The following is a 12,718-nucleotide window of genomic DNA, read 5'->3' as shown; positions in this document are numbered from 1 at the left end:
ACAGTAGAAGTTTGGTACGGTCGCGGAACTTTACTCTTCGGGTTCACCCATTTCTACTCCTGTGATATGAACAGGAATAGCAATGGGCCATGTATTGAAACCACTGGATGTAAATCCGCTGCAGCAATGCATGTTAGCCTAAAACATAACTTTTAATCTATATTCAAATAAAATATAAAACCTGTATATAAAATTAGTCCAGCCGGACCTAAAGTGCAAAGACAGTGCAAAAAACTCATTACCTACGTAAGTGCCACATCCCTTACACTGACCAATATATAGGAAGGATTTTTCCTGGCAGTACTATATGGTGACACACACACTCACAATACTTTGTCGGTCAATTAGTGTATTGAGGACATAGTCCTCCTCAATCATACATGCGCATAAATAAGAGATTGGGACACTCTCACCCAAAGTGAGGAGTCATATAGCGGTGTCTGACATAGCCCTTCACACCATCCCATTTTTACCATGTCATGCCCAGGGTATCATCAGGTGCGAGGTGCGCCGCTCCCAATGTGTTTCCTCTATAAAAAGATTCTTCAAGGGGGTCTTATTCACTCAGTGCGAAATCCTCCCACCATCACGGCACCATGTCACCGCTGGTCATTACATGCAAATGTGAAGGACTACATTGGTGAACTAAATAAGGTGGATATGCCTCTGTAAAAGATATACGGAGATCCAGACACTCTTTACAAAACCACAGCCAGTCACTCTACAGGATGCCAGCTTAGGGGACCACGGCCCATCTGAAAGAATACAGATCTGCTTCATTGACCATCACTGAACCAACGGATACTTTTGGGGTAGTTGGGATTTGCACCCACAGGTCACCTGAGCCCCATGGATACATTTGGGGAAGCCAGGATTGGGACCCACCGGTCACCTGGTTCCTTGGAGATTTTCGGAGAAGCCAGGTTTTGACCCTCCAGTCATCTGGCCTTGTACCTCAATGGACTGTCGGCTTTCTAAGCTTGTTTTTACCGCCTCTCTGTGCATGCTACAGGTTGTGGTAGTCAGCCCTGGAAGTCGCAGCTGCTTTTGTCTGATGATAGTTTAATTTTAAAGGGAACCTGTGATCAGGATTTTATGCCCCAAGCTAATGACGTGTACAGCAGGTGAAATAAGTATTGAATACGTCCCCAATTATCTAAGTAAATATATTTCTAAAGGAACTATTGACATGAAATTCTCACCAGATGTCGTTAATAACCCATCCCATCCACACAGGCAAATAAATCATTCATAGTTGTCCTAGATGTATTGATTAAAAGAAAATTTAAAATTAACTTTGCTTTTGGGAAAACTACTTTCAATTATGTGTAAATACTTTGTACAAAAGCCTTGGTTGGTAATGAACCTTCAAATGCCTTCTGTATGGAGAAACTAGTCGCAGGTGTTGCTTCTTTGTGGTTTTGGCCCACTCTTCCATACAAGCACTCTTCACATCCTGAAGGTCCCGTGGATTCGTTCTATGAACTCTGAGCTTTAGTGCCTTCCATACATTTTCTCTCGGATTCAGGTCCTTTGATCGGCTCGGCCATTCTAACAGCTATATTTTCTTTCTCTGCAACCAATTGAGAGTTTCCTTGGCTTTGTGTTCGAGATCATTGTCTTACTGAAATGTCCCCTTTTGTTTCATCTTCACACTGGCAGATGGCAGCAGATTTTTGTGTCGGTAAATTTGTCCATTCACCCTTCCTTCAATTATATGAAGTTTGCCAGTGCAGTATGCTGAAAAACAGTGTTCCCACCTACAAAATGTACTTTTGGTATGGTATTTTTGGGGTGATATGCAGTGCATTTTGGCCTCCAAACATGGAGTGTATTATGGCCTCCAAAGAGTTACATTTTGGTCTCATCAGACTATATTCTACCAATATTTCATAGACTTGTCTATATGTTGATGAGCAAACTGTAAACACACTTGAACATGCTTTTTGTTCAGCATTGAGATTCAGTGCATTACTTATAATCTTTTTTTTAAACAATTGCACCTGCTGATTCCAGTTCTTTCTGTAGCTCTCCACAGGTGGTCCATAGCTCTTGGACAACTCTTCTGATAATTATTTTCACTCCTCTGTCTGAAATCTTAGGTGGAGCACCTGGTCAAGGCCAGTTTATGGTGAAACAATACTCTTTTGTTTTCCAGAATATGGTGGCAGCAGTGCTCACTGAAACCTTCAATAGTTTCGAAATCCTTCTGTAATCAATGCCATAAGTATGTTTTGCAACAATAAGGTTGTGACTGTCTTGAGACAGCTCTCTGGTTTTACCCATCATGAGATGTTTCTTGCGTGGCACCCTGGTAATGAGACACCATTTTATTTTTGCCATCAGTTGAACCGGGTGATATTATTATTTTTCATTAAGTGACTGGATTGCTTTCTAAATTACTGATAGATTTCAGCCAGTGTTAGGACTTTCGGCTCCTCTCTTTCTTCATGTGTTCAATAATTTCTCCCTGTGTCATTGCTCATTATTACATGTAACTTAATTTATGAACATCTATGGTCAGCATCTTAATGAGCACGCACCTCCCCAGGCAATGACAGCACTTGTGCGACAACTCAGGCAGGCCACTGAGACAGGAGTGACCTGTCAGTTAATTACAGGAGGCAGGCAGTAGGCAGGGAAAAGAGAGAGAGGCAAGAAAGCTGCAATTGCAATGTCCCATCCTGCCGCACATTCGACTTATTAGCATACTGTTTCATATATGGATTTATACAAGGAAGATAGCGATGTAATCAGCATTAAAGCGCCTGTACATACATGCCATTAGTTCGGGGTATAAAATCCAAACTAAAGGTTCCCTTTAAGAGGTGATTTGAGCTGCAGTTCCCAGGAACGGACAGCTCCTCTAATTCGTATCACTCGCTACTATAAGCCATTGTTCACATCACATTGCCTACGGTATATTTTGCTTAAATGTTTAATTTATGAATTTATGTAGGTTTTTTTGTTTTGTTTTTTTGCACTTATTTTAGGAAAAAAAAATTCCTACCAAATCCTAAGCGGTGACCATGGAAGAGACCTGCTACCAGCTGCGGTAAGAACACCGATAGACTCTCGGATAATGTTTGTCTTTGAAAGATGTTCACTTTATGTCATGTATAGAAGCGAATGGTCAGATGCCTCTAAGGCTGTGTGCACGCGAAGGGAAAGGGGTGCAGAATTTTCTGCACAAAATCCGCATCTCCTGGCAGAATCCGCAGCTGCGGATTTAGTGCAGATTTTCTGCAGTTTTTCCCACTGCGGGTTTCTATTGTGGAAGGGTGCAGAAACGCTGCAGATCCGCACAAAAGAAGTGACATGTTCTTCTTTTAAATCTGCAGCAATTCCGAACTGATTTTTCCGCACCATGTGCACAGCTTTTTTTATTTATTTTTTTTACATTGATTTACATTGTACTGTAAATCACAGTGCGGATCTGCAGTGTTTCTGCGCAGAAAAAAACCGATGCGGATCCGCGCTAAATCCGCATCGTGTGCACACAGCCTCACTCTGTAAGCGTGAGCTGCCAGGAGATGGGATTAGGAGACCACCAAAAGTTGGTTTATTACACATTGTCCCCTTTCTATTTCTTTGTGGCCTTAAGGTACTGTCACACTAGACGATATCGCTAGCGATCCGTGACGTTGCAGCGTCCTCGCTAGCGATATCGTCCAGTGTGACAGGCAGCAGCGATCAGGCCCCTGCTGGGAGATCGCTGGTCGGGGAAGAAAGTCCAGAACTTTGTTTCGTCGCTGGACTCCCCGTAGACATCGCTGAATCGGCGTGTGTGACACCGATTCAGCGATGTCTTTGCTGGTAACCAGGGTAAACATCGGGTAACTAAGCGCAGGGCCGCGCTTAGTAACCCGATGTTTACCCTGGTTACCATCCTAAAAGTAAAAAAACAAACAGTACATACTTACCTACAGCCGTCTGTCCTCCAGCGCTGTGCTCTGCTCTCCTCCTGCACTGGCTGTGAGCGTCAGTCAGCCGGAAAGCAGAGCGGTGACGTCACCGCTCTGCTTTCTGGCTGCCCGGCGCTCACAGCCAGACCAGAGAAGCAGAGCGCCGAGGATAGACAGCGGTAGGTAAGTATGTAGCGTTTGTTTTTTTACTTTTTAGGATGGTAACCAGGGTAAACATCGGGTTACTAAGCGCGGCCCTGCGCTTAGTTACCCGATGTTTACCCTGGTTACCGGGGACCTCGGGATCGTTGGTCGCTGGAGAGCGGTCTGTGTGACAGCTCTCCAGCGACCAAACAGCGACGCTGCAGCGATCCGGATCGTTGTCGGTATCGCTGCAGCGTCGCTATGTGTGACGGTGCCTTTAGACTGCTAGATCCTATTTGTGTGGTCATCTTATACTTTTGTTCAACCGATCGAACACAGCGCAAGTTAGACCTCTTGATTTACAATGGGGGTAGGTAAGCCGTATTCTGTTCCCAAGGAAAAGTGTTCAGATTTTGTTTTCCTCTGACGATCAGCTAATCAAAGGGGACCGCGCTGCTCCAGCAAGTATCACATCCCCTTCATTGTTTGCCAGATACATCTCTGATTTTAGTAGTTATTGTCCCCGGTAGTGCATAACAGCTCCCTTTAAATATGGAGTGAGCTGTAATACCAAGCATAACCCCTACATGAAAGTACATTTCCTCCTCTGACACCAGCAGTATTGTGATTCCTGGGTGTCTAGAGGCAACGGGAACTCCAGGGTCCTAGGAGCTTTGCAACTAGGGGGCTGAATTTTCACTGTAACTGAGGCTAATCATAGAATCCTAGAATGTTCGAGTTAGAAGGGGCCTCCAGGGTCATCGTGTACAAAACCCCGCTCAATACAGGAGTCCCCAGACCATCTCAGACAGATGTCTGTCCAGCCTCTGTGTGAAGACTTCCATTGAAGGAGAACTCACCACCTCTTGTGGTAGCCTGTTACACTCATTGATCACCCTCCCTGTTAAAAATGTTATTCGAATATCTAATCCGTATCTTCTCCTTTGTACTGTATTCTTATCCAAGTACTTGCATGATGTTTAACAATTTATTCAAAGATCTTTCCTGGTATAGAAGTAAGGTTCACTGGCCTGTAATTTTCTGGTTCTAAAAGAATTCATTAGCAGCATACTTTTTCCTGGCTATATATTTCCCATCCCATATTCCTCTAGTTTAAAGCTCATCTGATGATTGTAGCATGGCATCTACCAAATACGTGTGTTCCTGTTTTAGTACGATGCAACTCGTCTCTAGCAAGGAGTCCATCATGCACGTAATTCACTCCATGGTCAAGAAACCCAAAATGTTGCTGATGGGACCATTGACGTAGCCAGTTGTTCACCTGTAGAATCCTGTTCAATCTCCTTGTTTCTTGTCCATCCATTGGGAGGATGGATGAGAATATGACCCGCGCTCCCAGTTCCTTCACATTCTGGCCTAGGTCTTTCAACTCTCTGCATATAGTTTCCAGGTCCTTTTTGTCCCTGAGTCATTTGTTCCTATGTGTATTAGTAGACATGGGTAGTCGCCTGTAGCACTGAGGAGTCTCGATACCCTATCAGACACAGCTCAAAGTTTTGTTTTCTTTTGTTTTTTTTTTAAGACCTCAGGGGCAGGAGGAAGGGAGGGAATGAGTGAATTAAATGAAAATTAAATATATAACTAAAAAGCAGGAAAAAATAAAGCTGCTGACATTCCAAATAGCAATTGCTAGCCCTGGTTCTGTTGAAAAAAATAGACAACATATCTGATATATAAAAGTAACTGCTAGGAAAAGGGGAAAAATGTAATATTCCTTTGTCGTTATATAACAATAAAAATAAAATGTTTTTCACTTTTTTTAATCACCTATTTCCTTTCCTCCCCCCCCCCCCCCCCACTGACATTGCACAAATAAAAAAAAATAGAAGAGACAATGAAAATTAACTTAAACATTGGGCCCTATTTATCATGAAAAAACTGCAATAATTTGCATATTCAAAGCAAGTTTTTTTTTTTTTTTAAGGGAACTTGTCAGGCAATTCATGCTGCCAAACTGCGGGTAGCATCAATCATAGTCAGTTATATTATCCTCTCAAGTGCTTCAAGTGTTTGTAGGTAATATACTTTGAAGATCAGACTTGGCCCGGCTGTGCCCTTGGCCCGGCTGTGCCCTTGGCCCGGCTGTGCCCTTGGCCCGGCTCTGCCCTTGGCCCGGCTCTGCCCTTGGCCCGGCTCTGCCCTTGGCCCGGCCCGGCTCTGCCCTTGGCCCGGCCCGGCTCTGCCCTTGGCCCGGCCCGGCTCTGCCCTTGGCCCGGCTCTGCCCTTGGCCCGGCTCTGCCCTTGGCCCGGCTCTGCCCTTGGCCCGGCTCTGCCCTTGGCCCGGCTCTGCCCTTGGCCCGGCTCTGCCCTTGGCCCGGCTCTGCCCTTGGCCCGGCTCTGCCCTTGGCCCGGCTCTGCCCTTGGCCCGGCTCTGCCCTTGGCCCGGCTCTGCCCTTGGCCCGGCCCGGCTCTGCCCTTGGCCCGGCTTTGCCCTTGGCCCGGCTCTGCCCTTGGCCCGGCTCTGCCCTTGGCCCGGCTCTGCCCTTGGCCCGGCTCTGCCCTTGGCCCGGCCCGGCTCTGCCCTTGGCCCGGCTTTGCCCTTGGCCCGGCTCTGCCCTTGGCCCGGCTGTGGCCTAGGGCGGCCTCTTCCCATGGCCTCTGGTGATTGACAGGTCTCTCACAAACTGACCCGCATTTCTGTCTGCACAGTGGCCTTTGGTGGAGGAGCATGTGAGCAGACCAGCCCATCAGCTTTGCCCATGCTGTTTCATGACCACAGACCACATCAAATTTGCACGTACCAGGAAACAAAGTGCTTGTAAAAGCCGAATGGTGCGGAATTGTTAAAGAAACCCTATTCCAAAAATGATTTTTTTGTCCAAAATACCTGCAATTAAGTAATAATAAAAAATGTCCTGAAAGGTGGACAACCCCTTCAATGCATATATAAAATATAAAAATTAACACATCTGCCCCCTGTAGTGTCCAAAATCAGTGGTTTTGATCACTTGAGGTTAAAAGTTATAGGAAATAAAGGTAGAGTTTTATGATTTCACAGCGTCTTTTAAAACGCCTTTTAAAAGGAACCATTAGATCCCATCAATCAGTATTGTATCAATATGCCATAGCCTTTGAAGGACCCCTTTATCTGTCGATATTTTTCATTTTTGCCCGTTTGTTTTTTCATTTATTTAAGAAGAAAAAAACATCAGCAAAAAGTTTTTTTGTTTTTCTTGCACTCTGAGCTGACATTTTTTAGTAACGTAATGGTATTTTTTTCGAGCATGTATGATGTTTTTGCTGCTTTTATTACATTTTTTTTTTATGTTTTGGGAGGAAGTACAGTTTTCCAAAATGGCAATTTTGATGTTTTGTTTTTTTTTTTGAAGGGGCATACAGTTTAAATAATATTTTATATTTCGATAGGTCAGATTTTGTGGCCATGCCAGATTTGCTGCTTTTTAAAATTTTTACCTGGAAAAGGGGAGTAATTTAACCCCTTAGTGACCGAGCCAAATTTTTGAAATCTGACCAGTGTCACTTTATGTGGTAATAACTCTGCAACGCTTCAACAAATCCCAGTGATTTTGAGATTGTTTTTTCGTGACACATTATACTTTATGATAATGGTAAATTTAGTTCAACATTTTTTGTGTTTATTTATAAAAAATATAAAAAATTTGAGAAAAATGTTAAAAAATTAGCAATTTTCTAAATTTGAATGATTATCCCTTTAATCCAGATAGTCATACAACAGCAAACCATTAATAAATAACATTTCCCACATGTCTGCTTTACATCAGCACCATTTGTAAAATGTTATTTTATTTTGTTAGCATTTTAGGAGGTTTAAGGCCATGTTCACACAGTGCGTTTTTTACTGCGGTTCCGCAGCTGTTTTCCATGCAGGGTACATAACAATGTAACCCTATGGAAAACAGTCACTGCTGTGCACATGATCCGGAATTTAGTGTAAAAAGCCGCGCTGAATAGCCGCGGTAAAAAAGAAGGAGCATGTCAATTCTTTTTCCTGAACCGCAGCGGTTCTGCACCCATAGACCTCCATTGTGAGGTCAAAATCGCAGTAAAACCCGCAGATCAAAAATATATCTGCGGGTTTTACTGCGATTTGATGTGCAGAACCGCTGCAGCAGGAAGTGCGAGGGAGCGGGCGGAAGTGCGTGGGCGGAGTGTGGCTGCCCCCCCGTGCTCCGATCCCGCCCCCCCGTGCTCCGATGCCCCCCCCGTGCTCCGATGCCCCCCCCCCAGTGCTCCGATGCCCCCCCCGTGCCCTAATCTCCCCCCCTTATACTTACCCGGCGTCCCGGTGTCCGTCCGGCCGTCTTCTCCCTGGGCGCCGCCATCTTGCAAAATGGCGGGCGCATGCGCAGTGCGCCCGCCGAATCTGCCGGCCGGCAGATTCGCTCCAAAGTGCATTTTGATCACTGAGATATAACCTATCTCAGTGATCAAAATAAAAAAATAGTAAATGACACCCCCCCCACTTTGTCACCCCCATTGGTAGGGACAATAAAAAAATTAAGAATTTTTTTTTTTTTTCACTAAGGTTAGAATAGGGGTAGGGTTAGGGGTAGGGTTAGGGGTAGGGTTAGGGTTAGGGTTAGGGGTAGGGTTAGGGGTAGGGGTAGGGTTAGGGGTAGGGTTAGGGGTAGGGTTAGGGTATTTTCAGCCATTTTAGCCCTAAAAAGCTTCCTAGGAAACACACAGTAAAAAACGCATCAAAAAACGCATCAAAAAACGCATCAAAAACGCATCAAAAAAGGACAAAAAAAGGACCTGCGTTTTCTGCCAAGAGCTGCAGTTTTTTAAAAAAACTGTCCTGAAAAAAAAAAGGATGGAAATCCTGAACGTGTGAACATACCCTAAAAATGTAGCAGCAATTTTTCATTTTTTCAAAGAAATTTACCACATTTATTTTTTTAGGGACTTATCCATGTTTGAAGTGACTTTAGGGGTCCCATATATTGGGAAACCCCCAAACGTGATACCATTTTAAAAACAGCACCCCCTGACATATTGAAAACTGCTGTCAGGTAGTTTATTAACCCTTCAGGTGCTTTACAGGAATTAATGCAAAGTGGCATGACAGAAATGAAAATGTGTATTTTTACCACCTAAATGTTGCTAACTTCTAAACAGATTACTACAGCCGTCAGACTCTAAGGCCGCTATTTGGTCATGAATTGCCATCGCAAACATCAGGACAACAAAATCATGATCTGAGGGCACCAATTGGGATAAAGAAGAAGCCCCCACACTCTGTTAACCATTTATAATGATGTAGTCACTATTGACAGCAGCATCTAAGGGGTTAAACAGATTTAGAAGGTGCAAATACTGATCGTGGCTGATACAGCAAGTTGTCAGCTATAGTGTACAACCAACAGATGCTGGATTGTCATCTGCATGGGGAGGCTATTCTCTTATATCTCAGGTCAGTTAAAAGACGTATTGGCGGTCATTAAGGGGTTAAACATTTATTATTATTATTATTATTATTTATTATTATTATTATAGCGCCATTTATTTATTCCATGGCGCTTTACATGTGAGGAGGGGTATACATAAACATTTTTTTTTTTCTAACCTGTAATTACTTGATCGCTGAAACTATATACTATTGTGAGGATCTGAGGTTGTGGGTTGTACTAATCACCTAGTCAGGTTAACAATGCAATTATTTTTATTCCTTACATCCACGGTCTTAGAGCAACTCTGGGTAGATGGCCACAATGCAATGTGCCCCGCAAGATCCCAACCCGGGGCCGACCGTTCCCACTGCCCCTTGGGCTAATCCTGTAGAGAGGGAGACTTTTATACCCACAGCTATCCGCACCCTGTGATCATATTACGGGATGCGGGGGTGGATGATGGGTGCCAGTGCTTTTAAATACCGCTTACAGTGATTGTACAGCAGCAACCAAATGGCTAACAGCAGCAATTGGAGCCTACTCCAGTCTCTGCTGCTACATGTATCGGCCGGCTATGGTGCGGATTGAATACGCTCCCTACATCCCCTGCATCCATGTGATGTAAATTTGCATTATATGGTCATGAAGATGCACGCGTTCTGCCAGACATCCGCCAACAAATCATTAACATTCGTCTCCAGCGCTGGAGCAATCCTTATAACTTTGTGTCTGTATTCATCCCAACAGAGTGCAGCTGTCGGCCAAAGGGAAGCGTGTGGTGAAGGGACATTATTCTGACGCCATCCAGTATGTTTCCACCATAGTATTTATACAAGGGGCATGAAATGAAGTCTTTAATGTGATATTTGATTTTTTTTTTTATATATATTTTTTTGGAAGGACTCCCTATGGATCTAAGTGGCATAACTATGGAGAAAAGATGGAGAATCTCAAAAACCAAAAGTGTCAGAAAGTGAAAAACTTGTGGTTCAAGATAACGGTATGTTCCTATACGGCTCCGTCTGGGTCACGTACAGAACACTTTCACTGTCATTTTACATTTGTTGTATAACGTAAATTTCATATCGCAAGATTGGGGCCGGTTAATAATTTACAGACCACGTCCTCTAATAAGTCTGTAGCTACAGTGATGGTACCTGGAGCGTCTCTTCACCAGCTGAGGGGTGGCCTAATAGGGAATAACGAATAATGCAGTCCCCACAAGGGGACCACAGGGGACATATAATGCAGACCACAGGAGACATAATGCAGACCACAGGGGACAAATGATGCAGACCACAGGGGACAAATGATGCAGACCACAGGGGACATATAATACAGACCACAGGGGACATATAATACAGACCACAGGGGACATATAATACAGACCACAGGGGCATATAATACAGACCACAGGGGACATATAATGCAGTCCACAGGAGACATAAATTGCAGTCCACAGGAGACATAAATTGCAGACCACAGGGGACATAAAATGCAGACCACAGGGGACATAAAATGCAGACCACAGGATACATATAATGCATACCACAGGGGACATATAATGCAGACCACAGGGGACATAAAATGCAGACCACAGGATACATATAATGCATACCACAGGGGACATATAATGCAGACCACAGGGGGTATAAAATGCAGACCACAGGGGGCATATAATACAGACCACAGGGGACATATAATGCAGACCACAGGAGACATATAATACAGACCACAGGGGACATATAATGCAAACCACAGGGGGCATATAATACAGACCACAGGGGGCATATAATACAGACCACGGGGACATATGATACAGACCACAGGAGACATATAATACAGACCACTGGGGACCACAGGGGGCATATAATACAGACCACAGGGGACATATAACACAGACCACATGAGATATGTAATACAGACCACAGGGGACATATAATAGTGACCACAGGGGACATAAAATGCAGACCACAGGGGACATAAAATGCAGACCACAGGGGACATAAAATGCAGACCACAGGAGACATACAATGCAGACCACAGGAGACATACAATGCAGACCACAGGAGACATACAATGCAGACCACAGGAGACATACAATGCAGACCACAGGAGACATACAATGCAGACCACAGGAGACATACAATGCAGACTACAGGAGACATACAATGCAGACCACAGGAGACATACAATGCAGACCACAGGAGACATACAATGCAGACCACAGGAGACATACAATGCAGACCACAGGAGACATACAATGCAGACCACAGGAGACATACAATGCAGACCACAGGAGACATACAATGCAGACCACAGGAGACATACAATGCAGACCACAGGAGACATACAATGCAGACCACAGGAGACATATAATACAGACCACAGGAGACATGATACAGACCATAGGAGACATAATACAGACCACATGAGATCTATAATACAGACCACAGGGGGCATATAATACAGACCACAGGGGGCATATAATACAGACCACAGGGGGCATATAATACAGACCACAGGAGACATATAATACAGACCACAGAAGACATAATACAGACCATAGGAGACATATAATACAGACGACATGAGATATATAATACAGACCACAGGGGGCATATAATGCAGACCACAGGGGGCATATAATACAGACCACAGGGGGCATATAATACAGACCACAGGGGGCATATAATGCAGACCACAGGGGGCATATAATACAGACCACAGGGGACATATAATGCAGACCACAGGGGACATATGATGCAGACCACAGGGGACATATGATGCAGACCACAGGGGACATATAATGCAGACCACAGGGGGCATATAATACAGACCACAGGGGGCATATAATACAGACCACAGGGGGCATATAATACAGACCACAGGGGGCATATGATACAGACCACAGGGACATATGATACAGACCACAGGAGACATATAATACAGACCACAGGGGACATATAATGCAGACCACAGGGGGCATATAATACAGACCACAGGTGGCATATAATACAGACCACAGGGGGGCATATAATACAGACCACAGGGGGCATATGATACAGACCACAGGGACATATGATACAGACCACAGGAGACATATAATACAGGCCACAGGGGACATATGACACAGACCACATGAGATATGTAATACAGACCACAGGGGACATATAATGCAGACCCCAGGGGACAAATAATGCATTTTCCCCCAGAAGACCAATGATACAGTCTCCATCAGGGGACCCCAGGGGCAAATAATGCAGACCACAGGGG

General features: G+C 44.4%; 1 protein-coding gene across 1 annotated transcript in view; it reads left to right on the top strand.

Annotated features, from left to right (window-relative positions):
- The first annotated feature begins 2,874 nt into the window (after nucleotides 1-2,874).
- LOC138637648 (nuclear RNA export factor 1-like) overlaps nucleotides 2,875-12,718 on the top strand; it is a 70,274-nt gene continuing 60,430 nt past the window's right edge. Inside the window, exons 1-3 of the mRNA XM_069726484.1 lie at nucleotides 2,875-3,055; nucleotides 10,190-10,249; nucleotides 10,343-10,442. Coding sequence (XP_069582585.1) covers nucleotides 3,030-3,055; nucleotides 10,190-10,249; nucleotides 10,343-10,442 — 186 coding nt within the window. The 5' untranslated portion in view covers nucleotides 2,875-3,029. The remainder of the gene's footprint in view (nucleotides 3,056-10,189; nucleotides 10,250-10,342; nucleotides 10,443-12,718) is intronic.

Source organism: Ranitomeya imitator, chromosome 5, assembly GCF_032444005.1.
Source record: "Ranitomeya imitator isolate aRanImi1 chromosome 5, aRanImi1.pri, whole genome shotgun sequence".
Classification (NCBI taxonomy): Eukaryota; Metazoa; Chordata; class Amphibia; order Anura; family Dendrobatidae; genus Ranitomeya; species Ranitomeya imitator.
Note: the sequence above shows the minus strand (reverse complement) of the source record. Positions and strands in the feature narration are given on the sequence as shown.